Raw genomic sequence first — 22183 nt, forward strand, 5'->3', positions numbered from 1 at the left:
ACTTCACTTTGAGATTGGGAAGACGTTTCTGTTGTCCCAAATTGGACAAATCCAAATCCAGTGGTTTATTATAACCACTGAAAACTGAACAGTCAGAATTTCAAGGCCCCGTTGTTTGACATAGCTGTTGATTTCCAAGGATGCTTCTCTTAAATGGGCTTAGTAACAGATAAATAGTGACTTTTCTATTCTACCATCGGGTTCTGGCCCTAGTGGAGCACACCTTATGGTGTATTCCATTTTTCCACTACAAAATGCTGGGCTGAAGGAAGGCTGCTGCTGCTGCATTTGGTGTTGTGCTCCCTGCCATGCTGGGAACACACCAGAGTGCCACAGGAACGTGGGTTCTGGCTGCTTGAGCTGGGACAGCTCAGTGACAAGCCTGGTGCTTTAACACTGTACTGCCTGCAAAAGAGGGTGCATTGCAGGAAGCACCTCCCAGCGTGGAGTGCTGTAGGGATTCCTGGGTCCTCTCTTGCCTCCTCCAGCAGCATGCTGCAGTCCTCCACTGCCTTTTGTAGCTGCCCAAACAAAACTAGCTTGAACAATGAAGTTTCTTGGTGTCAGCACAGTAACCAGCCTTTGTCTTAAGGCTTTTCATGTCACCATTAGGTCTGAAGAATTTGGACTTTGTTTTAAAAAGCTGAATGAGGCTTACAGTTTTTACCACCTTAAGTCCTGTGGACCTTCTGAAAACTTTGAAGGTGGCTTCATACCATCTTCCTGTCACCTACATAGCAATAGTGACTGTGAGCACTCTGTGCTCTTTCTGGGTGCTATTTTGGCCACTTGGATGTTAGGGGGAAGCAGCACAGTGGCTACAGCTTGCTAACAAAGTTGCTTCGTGAACACTTTCAGCTTATTGTAAAATAGTTTGGTTCAAGAAGCAGCACCAGCTGCAGTACATAGTAAAAATCTACTCTGGTATGAAATGACATGATCTGTTTGCATTCTTAACCTGTTCCGTGTCCTGTTGTTAGAAAAAGCCCAGAGTAAGGCCTTTCCCTCCTCCCTGTCATGAGGTGTTTTGAAATATTAAGGACTGATAAGGTGATTAATTCTTCCTGCTCTAATGATGGAGTTGTAGGAGTAACTTTGGTCACTGTTTCTATGCATGGCTGCTTTTCCAGTGGAGATGCTTTGTTATGCTTAGCAGCAAGCTGACTTTTTATGGATGTCAAGTATTTGATGCAGAGAGATTTTTTTCCTTACATGCATTATTTTCCACTCCTCTAACATCATGGCAATAGAGCCTGTTTCTGTGCATCAGACTTGGTTTCTGTCTGAAGTTTTGAGTATTTAAATACTTCTATTGCTGTTTTTTTCATTGCTATCTTGAGACTGTTAGGAAGTTCACTACATAAATATCTGGAGCCTACAACAGACTAGCTGCCCGTATTATTACACAGGTGCTGTTTTTGTTAGTGTGACTTCAAAAATAACATTTTTTGATTTAGATGGGTGCGAGCAGAGTTGTTTTGGAGACCAAGCCCTAGGAAGAAAAACAAGGAGACAGAAATAACAGTTTGTGGTTTATTTTGTGTTGGAGCTGGTACTACAGTTGGACAGCCACTGTCTTGTTGCACATAGAAACCATAACTTTTTTTTTAAACATGCTCAGGAGACAGAATTTACAACTAGACTGATATAGTACACAAAAATAAGGTTCTCTAAAAAAAAAAGTATCCACAAAAATTCCAAAGCAGTGTTAGGAAAATACACTTGGACCTATCAACAGTGAAATATTTAAGCTATTCAGCTGGCAGAGAAGGTTGGTCAATTGGCTTGACAATCCCTTAACTGCAAGAAAATAGTCTTTGGTTTCACACTGTGTAGCAATTAGTTAGTTATTCTTCTGAGCCAACATGAAACAAGATGAGGAAAAGGCAAAGGGTTTTTTAGGCAGTGCTGCTTTGAATGCTGGATTTCTGTCGTACCACTTCACTGAACAAGACTGACTAGGTTATCTAGCTCTGGCTAAGAACATGGGTGTCTGTGAGCAGGGAAAACCGTAGAATAGTTTCCTAATGCTATCTTCAGGAAACTCATTTGTTCAGATCTGAGCTTTTTGTGTGTTCTAGTCGAGATACATACATTGAAAGATTTGACTTACTTGAAAAGTGCAACGTAAGACAAACCACTAAACCCGTTAAACTGCAAAGAGCCGAAGAACTGCTGGGCAGGATTAAAACTGTAGTTCCTTCTGGATTGCCCAGAGTGTATCTGCACTCTTCCTTAATTTGTCTTCTTCCTCAGGTTTTAGGATCATCTTTACTACATCAGTGATGCCATTATTGCCCAGTACACAAGGAACACTTAGGAAGACATCATCTTTTATTCCATGTAAGCCCTGAAAAGTAGGTAAGGATTATTAGGCTAGAATTCGTGTTTCTGCATATTTCAGAGAAAATCTTATCAGGAAAACTCAACTAAATTTAGCTGAAATTAAACTAGGAAGTGATCAGTGTTCTTCAGAATTCCCAAGGTTTTTAGTTCTCAGTAAGACAGAAGTTAGCAAAAAGTGGCTTCTCACCTTAACAATTGTAGAGATCGGGTGCACTCTTCTCAGATTCTTCATAATAGTTTCAGCTAGATCTCCCACAGAAAGGCCAATAGCCCATGACGTGTACCCCTTCAGTTTGATCACCTCATAGGCACTGCAGAGACAGAGACACTTGTTAAAAAACAGGTACTGTCAACTGAAGTGCTTAAAGCCTCTAAGAAGGGCTTTTGGAGGGGTCTTAAGCAACTTGGAGACATCAAAAGCTGCTTGACCGATTTGTTGGCAGGATTGAAATAAACTCAGCAGTGAGTAGTTCTGTTTGCATTTTACACTGCTCCCCCAAGTTATACTGGAAGCCAAAGCACTTCCCTAATTTAAAGTTTACTAATCATGAAAACTTAACTCTGCTAGATCTATGTTACTCCTTAAAATATTTTTAAGTTCTGTTACGTTTTTAGCCTGACATTTGTTTTGGGCTACTCTGGTATGTATGAAACCAGATCTGGGTACTGCGGTTCAGAGATGTTTTAGCTCTTCATGGTTCGTACTCATGTTGCAATTAAAAAAGTCAAAGCAGTATTTACCTGTCCACGACCTGCTTATGGACCTCCTTCCAGTGTTCCTTGTCTGCATCAGTTCCCAAGTCTGGATGAAGAGTCTTCAAGGAGACACCAGCAACATTCACTCCACTCCAAACAGGTACTGAGAGTTGCACATAGATTAATTATCTCACAAGAATATTTAAGTCTTGTCTTCAAACTAAGTTAACATAAGATCTAGCTGGATTCATCTGCAACATATCACTTAGGATTTAGCTGTGACTTTAAATATAGCGTGACCTAGAAGGTCAATCTAAATTGCAGGCTGAGAACCTAGGAGCATATAAACATACAATGCCACAGCACTAAAGCACCCGGGCAACATGAACTAAAAATGACAGTAACTCTGTATTTTGCAAAGCCTTCTCAACGTAGGAATTGATTCCAAATGCTTTCTCCCAAGTGCCAGGAAGCAGACAGTACTGCTCTGGTGCTTCCTGGAAAAGTAGAGGTTAAGCAAGGAGAAAGTTGCTCTTTCTCCTGTCCTGCAGACTTGTGTCTGCATTCAGTTCCTATATATAGTGATTAACAGATGCCAGTGAAGGCAACTGAGTGACTACCAGTTGGAGAGTCCCTCACAGAGAACTTTATCCTCTTGCTGCTTCAGTTTGGGTTTTTTGAGGAGTTACGGGAACACCTTAGCCTAGAAATGTTTAGCCACCTCAGATTACAGTAATGACCTTTTCCAAGCAGAGTCACTCAGGTCAAATATAGATCATCTAGGGTTACTCTGTGCAGCAGAAGACTTAAAACAAGACTTGCATTTTTAAGGTGCTGCAGTGCAAAGGTTTTTGGCTGTAGCTTTTCGAGATGTTTCTTGCAAACAAAGTATCAGAAAGTTCTGTGTAACAGCCAGCCAGATTTCATCCTTACCACTGGAATCTCCATGCTCTCCAATAATCCATCCATGGCAGCTGAGAGGATGGATGCCCAGCCTTTCTCCCATGAGGTGGCGGAAACGGGCGGAGTCCAGGTTGCAGCCACTACCAATAACACGATGTTTAGGAAAGCCACTGATCTTCCAGGCCACATAGGTCAAAATATCCACTGCAAACAGAACAAGTGCCACTCATGAGCAGTTTGATAACTAGGATTGTACCTTCCCCTCATCTGTGAGCATTCTATCTGCATGTTAGTTGCATGAAGCAGAGCATAAAGCCCTGCCAGTGGCTAGGCTCTGTGGTGAGCCAACATGACTGTTTTTATTACACAGCCTCTCAGCTCTGCATGCAATCATCAGTGCCCCTTACTGTGTCATGTGCTAAGGATCACTTGGACTGAAAACTTAGGTTAGAGGAAATGTTTTTTTCTCATAAGAACAGACTGCTGAGCGTGGAGGGAAGATGACACTTTTTGCTATGTGGATATGACTGAACAGTTTGGGTTGGAAGGGACCTTAAAGACCATCTAGTTCCAACCCACTGCCATGGGCAGGGACACCTTCCACTAGACCAGGTTGCTCAAAGCCCCATCCAACCTGACCTTGAACACTTCCAGGGATTGGGGCACTTCTCTGGGCCACCTGTTCCCATGACTCACCACCTTCACAATAAAGAATTTCTTCCTTATATCTAATCTAAATCGACCTCTTTCAGTTTAAGCCATTACCCCTTGTCCTGTCACTACCTCCAAGGTCTCCCTTGAGCCTTCTGTTTCCCAGTATACTTTCTAAAAGCCTGTGCTGGTCATGTTAGTACACTAATGCCACATTACTGAAGAAACACTATTCTCTAAGCCAAATCCTCTTAAGGCAACACAAGACAAACCTGGGTTTGAGACAATAAGCAGCTTGCAGTCAGGACTGTATTTAACAACGTTGGGAATGATGAATTTGAAGATGTTGACGTTGCGCTGGACCAAGTTAAGGCGGCTCTCTCCTTCCTGCTGCCGGGCACCAGCAGTGACAATGACCAGCTTGGAGTTTGCAGTCACGCTGTAATCTACAGGCAAAAATGGTGTCAGACACAACCTCTTTCTATGCACGGTTCAGAACACGAGTTCTCAGTTCCTTTTCGTATTGAGATCTAAAATTGTGAAGTCTGAAGGGGCAGTAATTCTCCTGCAATAATTGCTACTGTAGACTTTGCCACAAGTGGCAACCTTGGGGCACGTCAACACCTTAACGTGCAGATGTGGGCAGTGATATTCCATGCTTCTCAGGCACAGATGGGAATAGGGATAGCTTTCAGTGCAAGTGCTGGGTAGAAGAGGAAGAATGTTCTGCCCTCATAAGCTGCCACCTGCGGGCACTGTAACTGCCCAGTAACTAAGGTATGTTACACAGTAACTAAAGCTGGTTAAGCCTTTGCCCTACTCAAGCCTGCCACTAAACCTAAATCCATCAGACATTTGTAGCCATTAAGTAAGGAGTAATGCATTTGGGGGGGTTAACTGGCTATGAAATAAAAGTTCTCAAGGGTGCAAAAGTACTTTCGCCTTTCTATACCAAGTGATGAACCCTGGAAGGTAATTCCTAGCTGTAATGGCTGTAACAAGGTACACAAAACAATGTCGGCTGAGTACTACGTCCATGAGCTTTCCTTCTAATTAGTAATTAGGGTAACAGGCTTGGATGACCGGTGAGAGACCTGAAGGGACTATCTCCATTTGGAAATAATAAGCACATCAGAGCCAACTACTTGCCTTTGCCAGAGACAATCTTCGGTGTTTTAAGGAAGAGGCTGCCATGCTGGAGATCCAGCATCTCTCCTCTGAGCTTGTCCTCCACAACATCAACAAGGGCAAGTTCATCAGCCAAGTCCTGCAAGAGACCAAAGTTTGATGGTAAGTTTACTGCCTCTTTGAGCAAAGCCCCCAGTTTGTAAACTCTGAAGTTACAATTATTTTAAAAGCAGTGATCTATGTAAGCAATTTTGCTCATCTGTAACACTTCTTGCCAGGGTCCTTAAATTAGTCTCCTGGAATATCCAATTTTTCGAGTTAGTTTCATACTTTTCATAACCACATTCTGTGTGAAGTAGTTGTACAATTTAACAGGACAATAATGAAGAATAATTTAATAGCGGTTCATAAGCAACCTCTTTGACAGTTAAGAAAAGCCTGGTATTAACCACAGCATTTTCAATATGATAATGGACTATAGAGCACAAATCATTCAGAGTGCCAAGGACTAATTTTTCCAGACCACGCTACAGAGAATTATTCTGTTGTCCACTCTGTTTAAGACAAAATGACTCCTCAGTTTTTAATCTTTCTGTATGTTTGGAGTGTTTGAGAACTGCTACTTGGAAGGAGTGATGGTTTTAGTCTAGGTCTTCCTGGTAACCAAGGAAGCGGCCATGTTCCCAGTATTCCATATGATTTTTACGTAAATCAGGGTTTGAATAAGATGCTTCATCCAAGCTTGACACTTGCCTTCATCAGGATGCTGATAGCACAGGCCATTCCAACTGCACCCACACCAACCACACTAATCTTATTTTGGGCATGACTGTGCTCCTCTTTGTGGAGACAGTGGATGAGCTGATCCTTGAGAGACATGGTGCACTGCTGAAAGGAAAGCAACAGATTATTTCTCCAAGCTTTGGAGCTTTTACTGACACCAGAATATTTTTATCAAGCAAGACAGACTTTATTCCAGGATATTAAGAAAATGGATATAAAACACATGCCTAAAACATCCATCAATACTGCCCATACGCCACAACATTATTGCAAAAATGAATTATTGATGGCAATCCTCCTTTTAAGCTCACTATAGCTTTCCCTCAAATACATCCTGAGACCCATTGATTACATAGCTGGTGGCACTCCAGCAGCAGCAGCAGAATGTTCTAAATGGCCATCCATATTACACTGAGGTACAGGAAGCCATTTTAGTACTTCTAAGCACAGCATGCTCTGGCACTCTCTGTTCTCCTGCCCTGAAAAACTGGTATTCTGTGCCCTGAAGCCTTTCCAGAGCTGAAGTTGTGCAACACTTAGGCAAGGCTTTCTTCAGCACAGCGTGATCCTTGAATTCAACTTTATGAATTTGCTTTAAAGTGAAACTGCACGGTTTTGAATTAAGATGGCTGGAGTCTGGTGTTACCATCTCCGCCCCCCACACCCCCCCGCAATCACAGCAGCCTGGTTATACGGGTTCTGAGAGCCGCGGGTGTGCCGAAATGGCACAATGACGACGGCCGGCTCCCTGCAGAGCGGCACCACGCTTTCCCAGGAAATGGTGCTGCACTGGGAGCAGCCTGAAGAGCCCAGGGCAGGAGCAGACTCACAGCTGGATGCGAGTACGGACACAGCACGACTCTCAAGTTGGTGCGGAACAGGCGGCAACTCGTTCAGAGCGGGAAAAGCCAAGCAGAGCAGGGAAGGAAGGACTGTGCGTTTTGAGGCTGGGGGAAGGGACAGGAAACCAGCAGTGCCCATATTTAGTTAAAATCAACCAAGCTACGTCAGTATTCATTTGCAAAAGCCTCCTGAAGCGTGGCCGCTGTAGTGCACGCTCTCCATGTGCCAAGTCCTCCCGTTGCACTATAAGCACTTTAATGTGCAGGGCTGACGAAAGGCATCCACTCAAGCATTTCTGTTACACTTAATACTCAGAAATGTTTGCTTTTAGAGTGCCGTTCCTCTGAAAGAAGCAGGTCAGGGGGGTAGTAGGTGGTACAAGAAACGCAGCCCTGAGCGCATCCTCACGTCCCTTTTCCGTGTCGCTCCCTGGGGCCACACGCACCGATTAAGGGAAGCAAATTAATCCACGGATGCTCAAGGAGATGGAGGGAGGGGGGTATGGCGGGCGGGGGTGTGAGTGGAAGTCACGTCGGGTGGGCTCAAATCCAAGGCTGTGCCCGATACCACCTCGGCCGGGGCGGAGGGACAACACCGCCTGCCTCCCCTCTGCCTGCATCCCGCCTTCCCACACCCATCCCAACCCGCCGCGGCGATCGCACCTACCGAGCGTCCTCACACGAGCGCGGCGGTGGCGGCAGGGCGGAGGAGGAGGCGGCCGCCGCCTTAAATAGGGGCCGGGCGGCTGACGTGGGGCGGGCGGGCTGCGATGGTGGGGACGTGCCCGCAGACACGTCGGGGTGGGGAGAGGGGAGGGGGAAGGAGCAGCGGGAAGGAGCGGGGAAGCGGCGGAAAGGGTGAAGTGAGGCGAGGCGAGCGGCCGGAGGAGCCGGGGCGGGCGCTGAGGGCTCAGCCGCGCAGCCCCTCGGGGCTCGTCGGGGGGCTGTCGTCGGGGAAGGTTCCCCTCTTCCTGTTACTAGCCGGGATGAATGAAAGCGAACTCTCCGGCTCTGGAGAGCTGAGGAGAATTTTAAGCGTTCCTGCCCTCGTTTCCCGGCCCGGTAGTGCCAGCCAGCTTTGCGCTCCCCTTCGGGGGTGTATGGCCGTCGTTCCGGGTGGAGCCTCTTGTCCGGTGGCTGGAAACCTGCTTCTAATTTCCACCTAAATCAATAAATGTTTGGGGGTTTTGTTTACTTCCCCTTTTCATGTACTTATATATCCAATTTCTACGCATCTGTTGTGTTAGGTTACATAAGCCAAGCCTTTTTAACCCTGCACCGTGCAAGCTTTGCTTGGTCATTGGGATGTACTTCCTACGGAACTCTCTGTTTGAATGCTGTTCCTCCTGAGGGAGGCTACCGCATGGACTGTTTTAGACAGCGATGCCTCACATACAACACTAATGTTTTCCTGAAGTGACTGGAAATTCCATGACTGGACGCACACTTGTCTTTTTCAGTCACGCCACGCTGTCAGCTCCTTATCACCCCGTAGTTGGTTACCAAAAGTCCTTCTCCTTTTCACTTACTTTTTGCCAGGACTCCAACAAAAAAAAAAAAAAAATTCCCAAATGCCTGAAGTTTCAATTTTACACTATACCATTTTGAGGATCATCCCATAAAAGTGGCTTTTAGTAAACCCATGCTACCTCTTATCCCTTTATTCATTGAATTTCACATTTGTCGTTAAATTCTCCTTTGTAAGTTTTCCCTGAAGAATTGCACAGACATCAAAAGCACAAGCCCAAACTGCTTCCACCATGGCTCACTTCTGAACACTTGCTGCTTTCTGCTCCTGTGGTAATGCTTTCAAGTAGGTAAATTTAGCTAAAATCTTTGCACCTGGATCTTTGGTTTACTGTGCGTCAGAATTCTGGGACTGAGAATGCCTTGATCCTCCAGCTGGAACACAGCAGACTCAGTGAGTTTTGCTTGTCATCTGTGTTATAAGTTAGTATAAGAATTTAGACAACTCAATTCCAATCAAACATTGATAAATTTATTAAGCAAGTGATAATAAAGCAAAGACAGCGCTGGGTGGCCTGGAGGGCAAGTGCCCTGCCCGAGACACATACTGAAATCTAGTAAATGTCCTTTTATACATTTTGAAGTCCCAGGTTTTGAATGTAAATCTGCTTTGTGCCTTGAGTTTGTGGCTCGTTGCTGAGTGGTCATCTGGGATTTGTCAAAGATGAAAGCTGCAGTTCTTATCAGTTGTAAATTCCACCGATACCGATACTTGTTTGTTTAGCAAGATGTCTGCAATTATTTTTACTGACACTTGATTAGCAAGCTGTCTGTGAAACTTATCTTGTTTAATTACCACAAAAAGTTTTTGACTCCCTCATACACATAAGATTTTATGAACAAAGTTAACCCTTCTATTACAATCTGGGTATGTTCATCTATTATCTGGTACCCACTTCTGCCTTCTGCCTCTTCTCTTAGGCCTCCTGTCTTTACCCCATGGATTAACATGTTCATCCTTATTGAAAATCAGAGAAGCATTAATTGAATTTTGTGTGAGTAGCTGGGTTACCTTTGTTTTCCCATTCTTGTTTTACAGTGATCCTTTTTCTTACTCCTCCCCCCTTTTTTTTTTTTTTTTTAATTTCTTGTAGTTATGGTGCCTCTGTGGTGTTTGATTTTTGTTTGTAAGGAGGTTAAATATGATGGCCTGTTGGTTGCTGAACTAGATGTGCTTTGTTCCTTGCTGGAGGAAGGAGCGAGGCCTGTGAGATGTGCTGTGTCAGAGGAGACTGGTCACTAAGGAAGGAAAGCGTGGGTAGATGCTGAGCAGGCCTAAAGCTGCATGAATGCAGGATAAAAGGAAACATAGTTATGTCATTCTGCATTATTCTGGGTTCACTGAGCATCTTGTTCTATCAGAAGCCTCAAGGATGGATTAGGAAATTAAGTTCTGCATCCCAGGAATCTGTATTTACAGTGGCTTTATATGAATGGGACTGAACATCTCAGCCGGAGTTTGGGTTACAGACAGCTGGTGGAACAGAAGATAAACATTTGACATGAATGAAGATTAAAAAAATATTTTTTCCCTCTAAAAATTGTTACTCCTGAAGAACTTAAATGTAAGACAAGAATCTTCTAAGATAAGACTGGTTGGATAGATTAATGAGTGTTTAAAAAATGTGTAACTAATATAGAGCAAGTGGTATTTTATGACTCACGGTGAGATCAGGGCTCCTAAGAGAATGTTGGTATTGTAAGATTCTTCTCATCCTGTGGCCCAGGCAAAATAAAATCAGATGTTATTTTTCAGGGTATAAGTTCCAAAGACATCTCCACTTGCTTGTGTTTGTGTTTCTCATTACTGAGAACAGAACCAAAACTGAATCTCTGTTCTCTGTAACATGAGGCATTGTCCTTGTCGGTCTGGTGCCCGTTCAGACACCAGAGGTAGAGTAGGCCAAAGCAAGCCAACTAGGATGTTTCAAAACCATCCTGGTCCCAGCATGTCCTCTATGATGATAACCAGATCAGAAGCCTTTTTTTTTTTTTTTTTGGTCAAAAAATAATGTCAGCTTTTAATATGCCAGTGTTAATTCACCTGGGTTACAGAATTGAGAAGGCAGCTGCGATGGCCAAATTTTCTCCATGCAGCCTTTGTGATCTTATTATCTTATTATCAGCAGTAGATGCTCAGGAGGAAAGCAGTCATCTGGTATGATTGACATTGATTTTCTGCCTCAGAGAGCTTCAATCAGAGGAGGCTCAGAACAACACAAACAGAAGAGGGTGAGCAAATTAAGGGCATTTTTCTTGCACTTGAAAGATGGAGGCCAGGTCTGTTTTGATTTCCTTTGAGTGTTTGACTTTGATTGTAGGGATGGGGCTGACTTTTCTCACTTGTGTACACAAGGAGTTTTATTCATCCTGTTCATTTTCTACTGCTGCCTTTTATCACGGTAGCGGGAGGTGGTGTTGATGGAGTGATGGGAATGCCAGATATGTGACAGTGTCTCCATGGGGAAGCTTGGCCCTTCCTCCTGTTTACCCTTTTTGCCATATAGGCTTTCACAGATCAAACATGAAAAATAAAGCAACAGAAGGTGCTGAATGCAGAAACATGTTTATATTTTAGTCTAGGAGTTACAAGCAAAGCCTTTCCGCTGGCCTTCAGTGGCATTTGATCAGGCTTGGAGCAATGACAGATGGAAACCATGCCACGTTCTTCTTAAACAATGTGCTTGACTTTAAACCATGAGATACAGATTATCACAAAAATAAAGCCCAGAGACAGTTACACAAAGTGAGTTCATCTTGCCATTTTCAATAAAACACTTAGAAAGTGTTAGTAAATTTCTATCTGTTTTGCCAATACACAAGAGGTTGTACATTTAATTACTCCCCTCTCCATTTGCTCAGGTTCTGGCTCGTGACAGACCAAGTCAAATCTGATGGTGCTGCTGGGTTGAATAATGACAGCAAACCAGGACCTGCACGTATTTGCTGTGTGAGCTACAGATCAGCTGGGAGTTCAGCAGAAACTCCAAGCTACTGTGGACACTGAGGGGCCCTGAAAAGGTCTGTTCTACCTGAGACTTGAGGTTTAATTTCCTCTTAAAAATCCTAAGTGTTATTTCCTGCATGATTTGTTCTGCTTTTGCTCTGACATCATCAACAGCTTTGCTTTCATATGATGTCACTGTGTGAGGGATAGACCTGGCACTACATACAGCTACGTCACGTTCCAGTCCTGCTTCACATTTGATTTATTCTGAGGCCTAAACAACTTCCTTCAGCTTTAATGGCTTCATTTTTTCCTTTATAAAATGTGAAGGATATTTTTATCTACCAACCTGATGGTGGTACTGCAGGGATTTGGTAATTATGAAACATTACATCTTCATAAAGCAACATATAAATTATGGAGAGTCTTCTCCTAAACCAGAGAGGCCAAGACTCCAAAATGGAGCTTGGCACCAAAGTTTGTGTTCTCTGCAAAATTGTCAACATCGGAAAAGTTCCCATAGCCAGAACTCTTGCAATTTTGAAATTTTGAAATACCTAGACAGGAATTTGGTTCATGCTCCGTAAAAATCCGTATTTTGTGTTATTCCAATTTGGTCAATATAGCCACATCAAATCATTTGAACCGATCTCCTAAGAAAACTAAAAGCCAAGGGATGAGTTTCACCTCGGCTTGCACTAAGAAGTATCTCTGCACATAACTGATTAGCCATGGTCCATACACCTCTGAATCCCTCTCCTTGGCTTCTTCCATGCGTGTGTTAGGTAAGGACGTTGGTGTTACAAAGATCTGGAGCTTTTTCTCCTTCAAACCCTCATTTTCTTTGTGCTGTCATTGTGGGGAGTGGGAGGAGCTAGCTGATGCAATTCGCATTTCCTAGTGTTTGTGGCTATGTGTTTCTACAACCTGTTTTTGAATGTGCTTAAGACTTCGACAAAGCTCTTTTGTCAGTTGTGTTTTTCACTGCAAACTGATTTCTAGCTGACATTTTAACACTCAGAATTTCCAAGTTTTCCTTTTCCCCATAAAAGGTTGGCTATGTTTGCAAGTACAGCAGCAGGGAATTATGCATTCAGAATAAAGCTAGATAAAATTGTATTTTTTACAATAGCTTCCTAAATCAACACTCTACGTAGCTGGACTAAGTAGAACGTGTAATTTTGTCTTGCTTCTTTAAGGAAATGAATTTAATTGTGAAAGCATGAGTCACTGTGCAGGATTCCAAGCCAAACCCATTCCCTCGGTGCAACTCTGAAATCTTACTCATTTACTTAGGAACTGCAGGAAATGGGATGCTCAGATAAATCACATGCTCAGAGAGAGATGGAAAGGCGCTCCCATGGACAGGCCGCTACCTCAGGCAGCTCAGCATGTGCCTCCTGTTGACAGTCTGGAGGAGAGTAAGTCATTCATGCACCCTGGCTGCTGCCTTCTAAACTGGCAGCAGCAGAACTGTTACTGTCATTGCCATCCAACCTGAGTGCCTTGCAGGGTACGGGAAGTGGTGACGTTTCTGTAAGTTACAGTGAGGACCAGGAGGGATGTGAGAGGAAGGCTAGGGACTTGTGCCACTGCTTCTTGCCAGTTTTAGAGGCAGGCAGGTTCAGTAGCAAAAGGTCCCTGCACTCCAGCTGGAGCAGAAACTCCCTTGCCCTTGTTTTAATAATCACATTCATTCTGCAGCTGTCAGTTTTGATTCCCCCAGGATCTGTTCCCAGCACATCATATGCCAACAAGCTGGTTAGCTCTGGCTAAAGAGCTGCAGAGTCCTGCAAAGGAAAATTGTTACTGATTCAGGCCTTTTGGGACACAGTACACTTAAGGACACAATGCTGCCTCCCTTTTGGAGGGAGACACTTTTCTAGCATTTCAGATCTTACGTATCTGGTTGACTCTCCATGGGATACCAAATTATGCATTCTCTCCCATAGAAAAATCGCTGTGTCCAAACTTTCATTTCCTTGAAACAGAATTCCAGGTTACATTGCTGGAAAGTCAGCAGCCTATGATTAAGAAGTTGCTGGGCCATACAAACCACCGCAGAAAGCTGAGAGCACATCTCAACATTGCAGACACACAGACTCGGTGAAGGAACTTCATGCCCTGCCTGCTCCACAGAAATAGTGCACAAGAAAGATGTGAATTCATCCCTTTATTTCTTTTATCCATTTAGGAGATGGCAGTGTCACAGCTGGGACTCTGCAAAAGGAAGCTCTCACTTTACCAGCACAAAGTTGCAGGGGCAAGGAGGTCCTAGACATTGAAAATAGTTGGGTCTGTGTTTTCACGAAGACCATGCTTTGACATGCAGGACACCTCTTTTCAAAGCTTTCCCTGAAGATACAAGTGCTATGAAGTACTACTTTTACCACTCCTGACATTTTCTGGTGCTTGTAACATATAGGTTGGTTTCTGTTGCTCTTTCTGTGTCCTGATGAATAAAACCAGTTCTGTCCCTGGAGTAGAGTGGGAAGACCAGAGGTTGAGAAAATCCCATTTTGGGTTTGCAGTCTCCTTTTAGAGCCTGGATGCCACAGCCTCATAGTCTGTCCCACATGTTAGTGTTTACTAATGCCCAGTGAATATAGAAAATGCGTGTGCCTATAGATGACAAAAGTTTATCCCTTCCTTGGAGAAGGAAGATGAAGTTTAACTTGCAGTTCAACAAATGCAGCAATAGAATAGAAATAGGCAACCAGGTGCTTTCATTTTAGTTCCCACACTTGGGCCATCCCTGAGGCTCTAAAAGACCTGCAGCTGGGCTGGTTTAGCCCTAAGGAATGAGGCCTGAGGGGTGATTTCAGCTCGTGTTACAAACCTCAACTCTTCTCCTCTTCTCAGATGGGAAAAACAACTTGACTGTTTCTGCGCAAGGTATTCTTTCAGATCTTTGTTTTTGTGGTGGTGGTGGTTGTTGGCAGCTCTGTGGGTGAACACAGAGCCCTTGGTGGAGGACAGGACTGTGAAAGGCAGGCACTGTCCAGAGAGGTTACCAGGCAGAGTTTTTAAACACCCTTTATATCCTGGGTACTGCCAGCAGAGCACACTGCTGGAGTGGACATGGAGCTTCTCCCAGCAGAAAGCTGTTGCCTTATCTCTGCTCCCTGAGGTTTTTAATTTTGTTCTCTTTGACTCTCTAAGCACAAGGTAGCTAAGGCAAAGAAAGACACACACCATTAGCTCAATGACAAGCTCTCCTAGGTTGTACTGTAGGGGACTTAAACCATGTGCTGTAGCTCTGTTAGTTGGCCACTGTGGGCATTCAGTGGCCCATCCTGCACATTCCCCAGGCTGGCAAGTTGGTGCTGGTCCCTCATCCTCCTCGCAGCAAAGCTAGATGTGAGCCCTGCTGTCACATGTAGATTCAAAGTGTGGCTTGGCAGGAAGAGGAGGCTGATTTCTAATCTTTTTCAGGAAAGAATTTTTTGTGCTCTTAATTTTTTTCCACTCCTTTTTAATTTTAAGTGCCCGTGTTCCTTAACTGAAATGTGATATGCTGCACCATGACTCAGTACCAAAGGTCTGAACTATGGCAGTGATTCCAAAGGAAAATAAAGGTGGAGAAAGAGAGGTGCAGCCTCCATTGCTACCATGTCTTTTGACTCAGCTGCATTATGCAGCCACAGTGAGATCATTAATATACTTCAGGCAGGTACCAAGCTAAACATCTGTGTCAGGAATGCAGCTTTGCAGCACAGACATCATACAGGCACAGAGCAGCTCTCCTCAGCTAAAGAGCCAGAACAAACCCGAGAAGTGAAAGTGGAAGCAGAGTAAAGAAGAATGATTGCCAAATAGGGTGCTTGGCTTGCTGTGTTCTTCAAGAACGCAAATACTGAACCTTATCACCGTAAATTAATTCAAGTTTTTTATTTATAATGAAGTTTTAAACAGAAAATGAAAGGTTGCTGCTTGCCTATGGACTGCCAATGAATGGTTTTCACAGTGCTATGCTAATGTTGGCGTTTCAGACTCTGCCCCTCTGTTCCTGTATTTGGATGAAATTGCACAAATGTTTAGCAAATATTTGCAGGGCACGGCCTTATTGTTTTGCAAACTGTGGTGAGTCTTGTATAAAAACATGGATGTTAGCAAAGCATCTGACTTTTAGCTCCTATGGGGGAAATCCTGATACTTGCAGAATCTGGTGGTTCTCTAACTTGGGCCTTGTAAGAGAAGTAGCATGCCTGTGTCATCATTTCTCACTGGCCAACTCAAACCTTGTGGTGTTTTTCTCGTGGCTTTATCCAGATTCAGTTATATTCCTAGACTTTATACAGTTCTGGTCTTAGGAGGCAGTATTTCAGTGCAAGAACGCTTTAAAAGATGCCAATGTGATGAAAATGTGACATGCTGGGAGATACTGTCGTGTATCCTGTGTGTGTGTGCAATTGCATGAGAGCTGGATTGCTGCAGGCTGGGTCTTCTGAACAGTTCAGCCCCCACATATTCTCCATATGCTTTTTGCTAGTTGAACAGCACTTCTGCTTTACACATTCTATGGTGTGTGTAGGATTCATGGTGTGCTTGTTGAGGATCTTTGATATTTAATGCTGTGAAGTCAGAAGGAAAAAGATGCCAGCCCGCTCTATCTTTTGGTCACTGTGGGAGGGCGAACAATGTTTGGAGTGGCAGCAGGGATATGCTGTCCCCTTTAACTCTTTGCCTCACAGGGAGCCTTTGGGTTGGCTGCTGGGGCAGTGGGGCTCACCCACGGCTTCACTCTGAGCCTCTGGGCTGAAATATTTGCAGACTGGGCAGTGCCAGTTTGGTGTAAGAATGTCAGCGTTAGAATTCGTGAGACATGGGACAGAGCGGAGCCGGGGCCTCTGACTGCTGGGATGTGCTGTGGTGTATTCACAGGTTCTGACAGAAGGAGCTGGGTTTGTTGCTTTCTTTGTGGAAGATGTGTGCATGTGTTTGGCTGCCAACCCAGTGTCCCTTCATTTTTAATCTCATCAACTTTTTGTGCCTCCTTGGGGGTACAATAAGGAAAGGAAATCTGTTTCACTCTGAGACTTCTGGAGCTGAGTAGGTATTTCTATCTCCAGATTTGGTCTTGAAAAGTGAAGGCAGATGAAGGCTGAAGGTACTCAATACATTTTGAAAATTTCTGGATTAATGATATGTTCTTATTATTCTGTTTGTATATTTAGCTGTAATGTTGAACATACATTCCTTGGGTAATAATATCAGACTTGCATGCCATTTTAAAGTATGCTTCTTTGCAACAACATCTGGAGATTTGGAGTAAGTAATGTGGTAGATTATAGAGAGAATTAAAAAAAATTAAAAATAATCTCCGCAACATTTCATATCTCTTAGGCAGAAATTACTGAGGGTCAGTTTGTTCCGTGCATGATCCATGCAAGAGTTCTTAGGGCATATAAGAGCAGCCAAAAATAGATCCTTGAAGGTCAGGGAAGGTATCTTTTCTGCAAGGGAAAAGCTTTGCATTTCTGTCCTGGAACATCTATGTGCCTTATGGTAAGCAAGAAAGAATGGATGGAAAGAATATAGAACATCAAAATGGGCTTGGAGGGCAGCCAGAGCCTGTGTAACATGTTCCTGTTTCATATGAGCCTGTACAAGCTGCTGCCAACCTTGGAGATTTTTCCATACATGAAATGGAGAAAGCCTGTATTAACTGTCTGACCATGCTTTAAAGGCAGACTAGCCAAATAAAGGCTGGGTTCAGTTTATTCAATAGGTGAACAACAGCAAGAGGGACCCTTGTGTTTTAAAATGGAGCCATAGGCTTACATCCAAGTGATTTTAAGCTTCTGACTGACCCTGGAGTCTGAAAGAAATTTCAGCTTGTCAGACCGAATGTTCTTTACGGTCTGATATCTGCATGCTGAGACAGAGTTTACGAGAAGCTTTTATAGCAAATCCCAAAGTCAGAGTCACCGCAGAACTCTTTAATTATTGAATAGGCAAGAGCTAACGTGAGAGGGAAAGGCTCTGTGTTTCTCTGTGTATTAATCTCCCTCCCCCTCCCCTTCCTGCCCCAATCCTCTGGTTAATCAGGTTATGTTTGCCCTATTTCTCTCAGGGAGCATGCAGAATGCAGTGCTGCTACAAATGGAGGAAGGGAAGGAGGGGAAGGTCATGCAGAAAGGAAGAGTGGGTAAAGGATGCTTCAGAAATGAAAGCCTCGCTTTGGCAGCATTCCCGAGATCCCAGCAGGGTGCCTTCGAGCTGTGGCATGTCTCTGTGACCTGTCACACTCGCTGACATGCGTGGTGCCTCATCCCAGGCCATGGAAACATTGGGGCGGTATCTGTGGGCAAAAACTCCCTCCCCCAGCACCCACCCAACAGTGCCTTTCAGCCACGATCCCCTGGGAGGGAGTAGCTGATGTCCCTAGGGGAGCACACAAGCCTGGAGTGCAGTGGTTAGTTTGGCGGTGTGGGAGGCAGTGTGCCTGTGCACACACACACAGAGTGTGATTCCGTGCACTCACACAGCCTTTAATTCCTGCTGCACTCATCCCCCTGGGCACGTGGCTGAAAGCCACAGGAAAATAGCACAGATGGACCCACCAAAGTCAATGCAGCTATGAAATGCAGGGAGCCAGCACAGACAGGCACAGCACCACTGGCCTCTGTGCTGGTGAATCCAAGTTTCCTTTAAGTCTCATGGTCCTGAATGTGCTGAGATTAGGGTGGTTCTTCATATGGATGCATTCCTTGGAAAAGCTCTTATCTCCAACCATAATGAGCAATACCTGACTGGGAGACTGGGGTCCAAAGCTCTTCTGGGACTAGTGTCTAAACCCAAAGCTTACAGCTGAAACTGTTCATAAAATGTGCAAAATTGCTTGTTTTGAGGTCTGGGTCTGGTCAGCCTTAGCAGAATAGGGTAAGTCTTGATGGGAGGATTAAGTGCAGTGACTTGTGTGATTTTGGGAGCATGGCAAATTCAGAAGGATGTAGGTCCGTGTCTGCCTTCTGTGCTTTGAGGTGAATTCACCCAAATGCTCAAAACCAAACATTTCTAGACCAAATAACAAAGCTTCAGGGAGTTTATATGTAACCCAGCTTCTGTGACCCTCTGATCCTGGCTCGGGATCAATTGAATGTCAGACGATGCTTCCATTTCACTTGTGCCAGGAAGTGCCAAGCCACAGGGCCTAATTCAGTCTTATGTGCCAGCTTCTTTTCTCAGATAATGGTGCTCTGTTCCTTTGAGAGACTTACATTAGAAGAGGTTTTTAGCACTCCTCTTTGTTAACAGCACAGGTCAGAAACATTTCCCCAAAACAGGTGAATTCTCTAAGAAGAGTTCCAAAAGCATGAGCATCAGCAAATGCAGACCTGAGCCAGTAAATCCTGGAGCCATGACATGATTTCACATGTTCCCCAGCACAGAACAGAGCTAACTGGGTGGCCACAGGCTCCGCAAGAATGAAGACAGGCAGGAAATGAACCTCCAGAAACCATTCCTTGGCAGATGAGAGCTGCGGAAAAAGCAAGGCATAGCAAGCCTTGAGCTGTGTCAGAGACAGGCCTGGCAGGTGCCTTCAAGCCACGTGGGGATCCCAGCTTGTTCCCACTGTGCAGTGCCCTCTGGCAAGCATTGCTGTGGCGAGTGTCCAGAGCTCAGCAATGCCCCACCACAGTGCGCTGCCACGGGCAGGTGGCTCGTCTCTGTGAGACCATCTCTGTACGTCGAGGTGGTTTTGCTGCGCGTGGGCATCCTCTGGGCAGTCCTTCACAGCAGTGAGGAGCAGGGTGGCCAAGTTTCTCCCCAGATCTGCTGTTTGGTTTCAGAGCAGGAGGCGGGAGGGGATGGTCACAGCATTTGCTGTCCCACAGGAGAGATGGTGGAGTGTGAGTGAGCGAGGGGAGAGTGCTGAGCCGCGCAGTGAGCGGCTTTGGATCAGCTCTGCAGTAGGCAGGAGTCTGCCTTGCCAGCCTGTGCGTGGGAGGGCTGCTGGAGCAGATGGTTGGCAGCACCAGAGCTGCAGGGCTGGGCTGGCTTGTCGGGAGCTGGAGGAGGAGGAGGATGGTGCACAATGAAGCAGCCTGCAGGCTCACCCTAGCACAGAGGAGTCTGTGTTTGCAACAGCAGGATCCAAAGAGCACCCATCAAATTGTTTGCAGATTAACAGGAGGCTTTTTCTACATACTTCTCTGATACAGTATGGATATGTATACACAGTGTATATATATATATATATACATACATAGTATATCTACCTAAATATATACACAAATATATACCTGAATCTCCTCTTCTCCCCAGCCCCCTCCATTAGGCTCACAGTGATGTGATTTCCTTAAAAATTCTGAATTTACCATCTGGTGTACTTCTAATTGTCCTTATGTCCTCCAAAATCCGAATTCCCATTTCCGAGCTTCTTTTTTTAAGAGAGGAATTGTTTGTTTGTTAACGAAGTCCCAGGACTCCCTAAAGAGGAGCTGTAAGGAAAGTCGCAGCATTTGCTCAGATGTAGTATCAGTGAAAGGAAACAGAGAGGCAAAAACCAGTGCTGAGAAGGTGAGCCAGGAGGCCAGGCTGAAACAGAGGCTCCATTGTTTGGCTTCTGCTGGAGCAGGTTGACATGGCTGCATATCCCAGGGAATTGCGTGTTACAAATACCTGGCTCATGGTGTGCACAGCAGTCAAATCACGAGGTAATTACTGGACCAGTGGGAAAGGCATGCAAGCAGTATAGGTTGTTAAATAAGTTAAAAAAAAAGTAAAAATCAACATTCTAAAGTTCAAAACTCTGCTCCTGTGATCTGGTTTTAGATGAGAAAGAATAGGAAGTTTAGAGAGAAAGAAATCATTATCTTGCTGATAATGATTTTGATAGAGCCAGTGGCTAAACAGACTTCTGATCCCAAACAGTGAAATTTTAACCACTTAAGACATCAGGTATCTAATGCATTGAAGGTCTGATTCTGCAGAAAGTACTGGTGCAAAACACCCATTAAAGTCAGGGTACTAAAAAATAAATAAATACATACCTAGAAACATTGATATGACAACATGAGATGAATTTGGCCCACAGAGTTCTCCACAAGATCCACAGGGCTAGAGCTGGTTGATTAATAAAAATAGGATGATTCTAATTTAAAATCTCTCATCCTTTTCCATGCTGTTCTTCTGAACATATGACATGGAATTTGGAGAGTGAGGAATAAAATGTTAGGATTTTAAAATGTAGCATATATTAACATCTCAGTTCTTATGTGCAGTTTCATGTATTCTGCAGAGATCAGGTACTTGGATACTTCATGTCTGGACAGCCAGTACTTCCTCTAAATACAGCCTTTTTAAGCTGTTGCACAGTTTCTCTGAAGTTCATTGTCCCATGTTTGACTTAATCTGTCTGGAAACCTTCAGCACAGTGATAAACTCTTTATTTCATACAAAATTTTGAATGTGGGTGTGTGATAAAGTTGGTAGATAATATTGACCAATATATTAAATACTTTGTTGCATTTCTAGTACTTAGGATGCTGGTAGCTTGCTTGTGATAAAGCAGCTTTGAGAAAATATTTGTGTCAAATGAAGACAAGTCGCTTTTCCCATGATTTGTGTCCTTTTGAGGGAGGTTATACCACCTCCTAGTTTCTCTGAAATGAACATAATCACTGCTATCTCCTTTTTGGACAAATAAATATGAAAAGCAAAACTTGTTTTCCAGAAAGTATTGATGACCTGCCCCGAGTTACCTGAAAATGCCTGTAATCTCAACCTTGTAAATGGACTAAAGATGTCATTAAAGGCCTGCTGTAAAAATGGTTGCGCAAGGCCTTTAATAGGAAAATTAGTTTGAACTTTGTGCTGATCCCATTTCCTGACTTTATGTAACTTGCTGTTATTACATGCAAATAAAAGGGAGGAAAAAACCAACATACCCAAAAGTAAGGTCAACCAGTGGACTCTGAACTGCTGCAAACATGTAAAAAGTACTTCAGGGTTAAAGATTTGCCTCTGCAATTCTTCTATGAGCTGTATACACCTAAAGAGCCTGAGGGCTGGCCTGGGAGATGCTCAGAAAGGTTACTGTCCATGTAGTGCCACTTCCACACTGGCTTCTTCCATAGTCAACCAAGAGGAGTCATTGCATGGATTGGTCCTCTGGAGGAGCTGAAATTGGTCTCTCTTCTCCTTTTCAACCACTGTGGTTGGGACATCACTGGAGATGTGTGTGTTCATCCTTGCAAATGGAAGCTTGCTTTGCCTGAGTCTTCTTGCACATCTCTTGCAATCAACCTGTGGATCTCCAGCAGTCACAGGCACAACTGTGCTGCAGCCATGGTTTTATCTTCCCTGAGAGCAAGGAAAAAGCCCGGCTTTGACAAGCTGAAGTTAACCTTTG

The 22183-nt window shown here is 44.2% G+C and overlaps 1 protein-coding gene across 3 annotated transcripts; it reads right to left on the bottom strand.

Moving 5' to 3' along the window:
• Positions 1-1519: 1519 nt before the first annotated feature.
• On the bottom strand, positions 1520-8149 carry LDHA (lactate dehydrogenase A). Of its 3 annotated transcripts, none has more exons than XM_050334865.1 (8): positions 8017-8149; positions 6478-6612; positions 5746-5863; positions 4869-5042; positions 3976-4149; positions 3088-3205; positions 2534-2657; positions 1520-2350 (listed from the first exon to the last, which is right to left on the bottom strand). In XM_050334865.1, the coding sequence occupies exons 2-8, from the start codon at positions 6601-6603 to the stop codon at positions 2186-2188; spliced, it is 999 nt and encodes a 332-aa protein (XP_050190822.1). In that variant the 5' UTR covers positions 6604-6612; positions 8017-8149; the 3' UTR covers positions 1520-2185. The 3 variants fall into 3 exon arrangements, with proteins under 3 accessions (XP_050190822.1, XP_050190823.1, XP_050190824.1); XM_050334866.1 differs by having other exon boundaries at positions 6478-6609; positions 8017-8105; XM_050334867.1 differs by lacking the exon at positions 8017-8149 and adding an exon at positions 7338-7356 and having other exon boundaries at positions 6478-6609.
• Positions 8150-22183: the final 14034 nt, after the last annotated feature.

Source organism: Myiozetetes cayanensis, unplaced genomic scaffold (assembly GCF_022539395.1).
Source record: "Myiozetetes cayanensis isolate MyiCay16 unplaced genomic scaffold, myiCay2020 scf6-25, whole genome shotgun sequence".
Taxonomy (NCBI): domain Eukaryota; kingdom Metazoa; phylum Chordata; class Aves; order Passeriformes; family Tyrannidae; genus Myiozetetes; species Myiozetetes cayanensis.

Coding starts and splice junctions, on each gene's coding strand:
- LDHA (XM_050334865.1), bottom strand. CDS start 6,603: ATGTCTCTCAAGGATCAGCTCATCCACTGTCTCCACAAAGAGGAGCAC. Junction 5,864..6,477: donor CTATCAGCATCCTGATGAAG/GCAAGTGTCAAG, acceptor GGTCTCTTGCAG/GACTTGGCTGATGAACTTGC. Junction 4,150..4,868: donor GCTTATTGTCTCAAACCCAG/GTTTGTCTTGTG, acceptor TTCTGTTTGCAG/TGGATATTTTGACCTATGTG.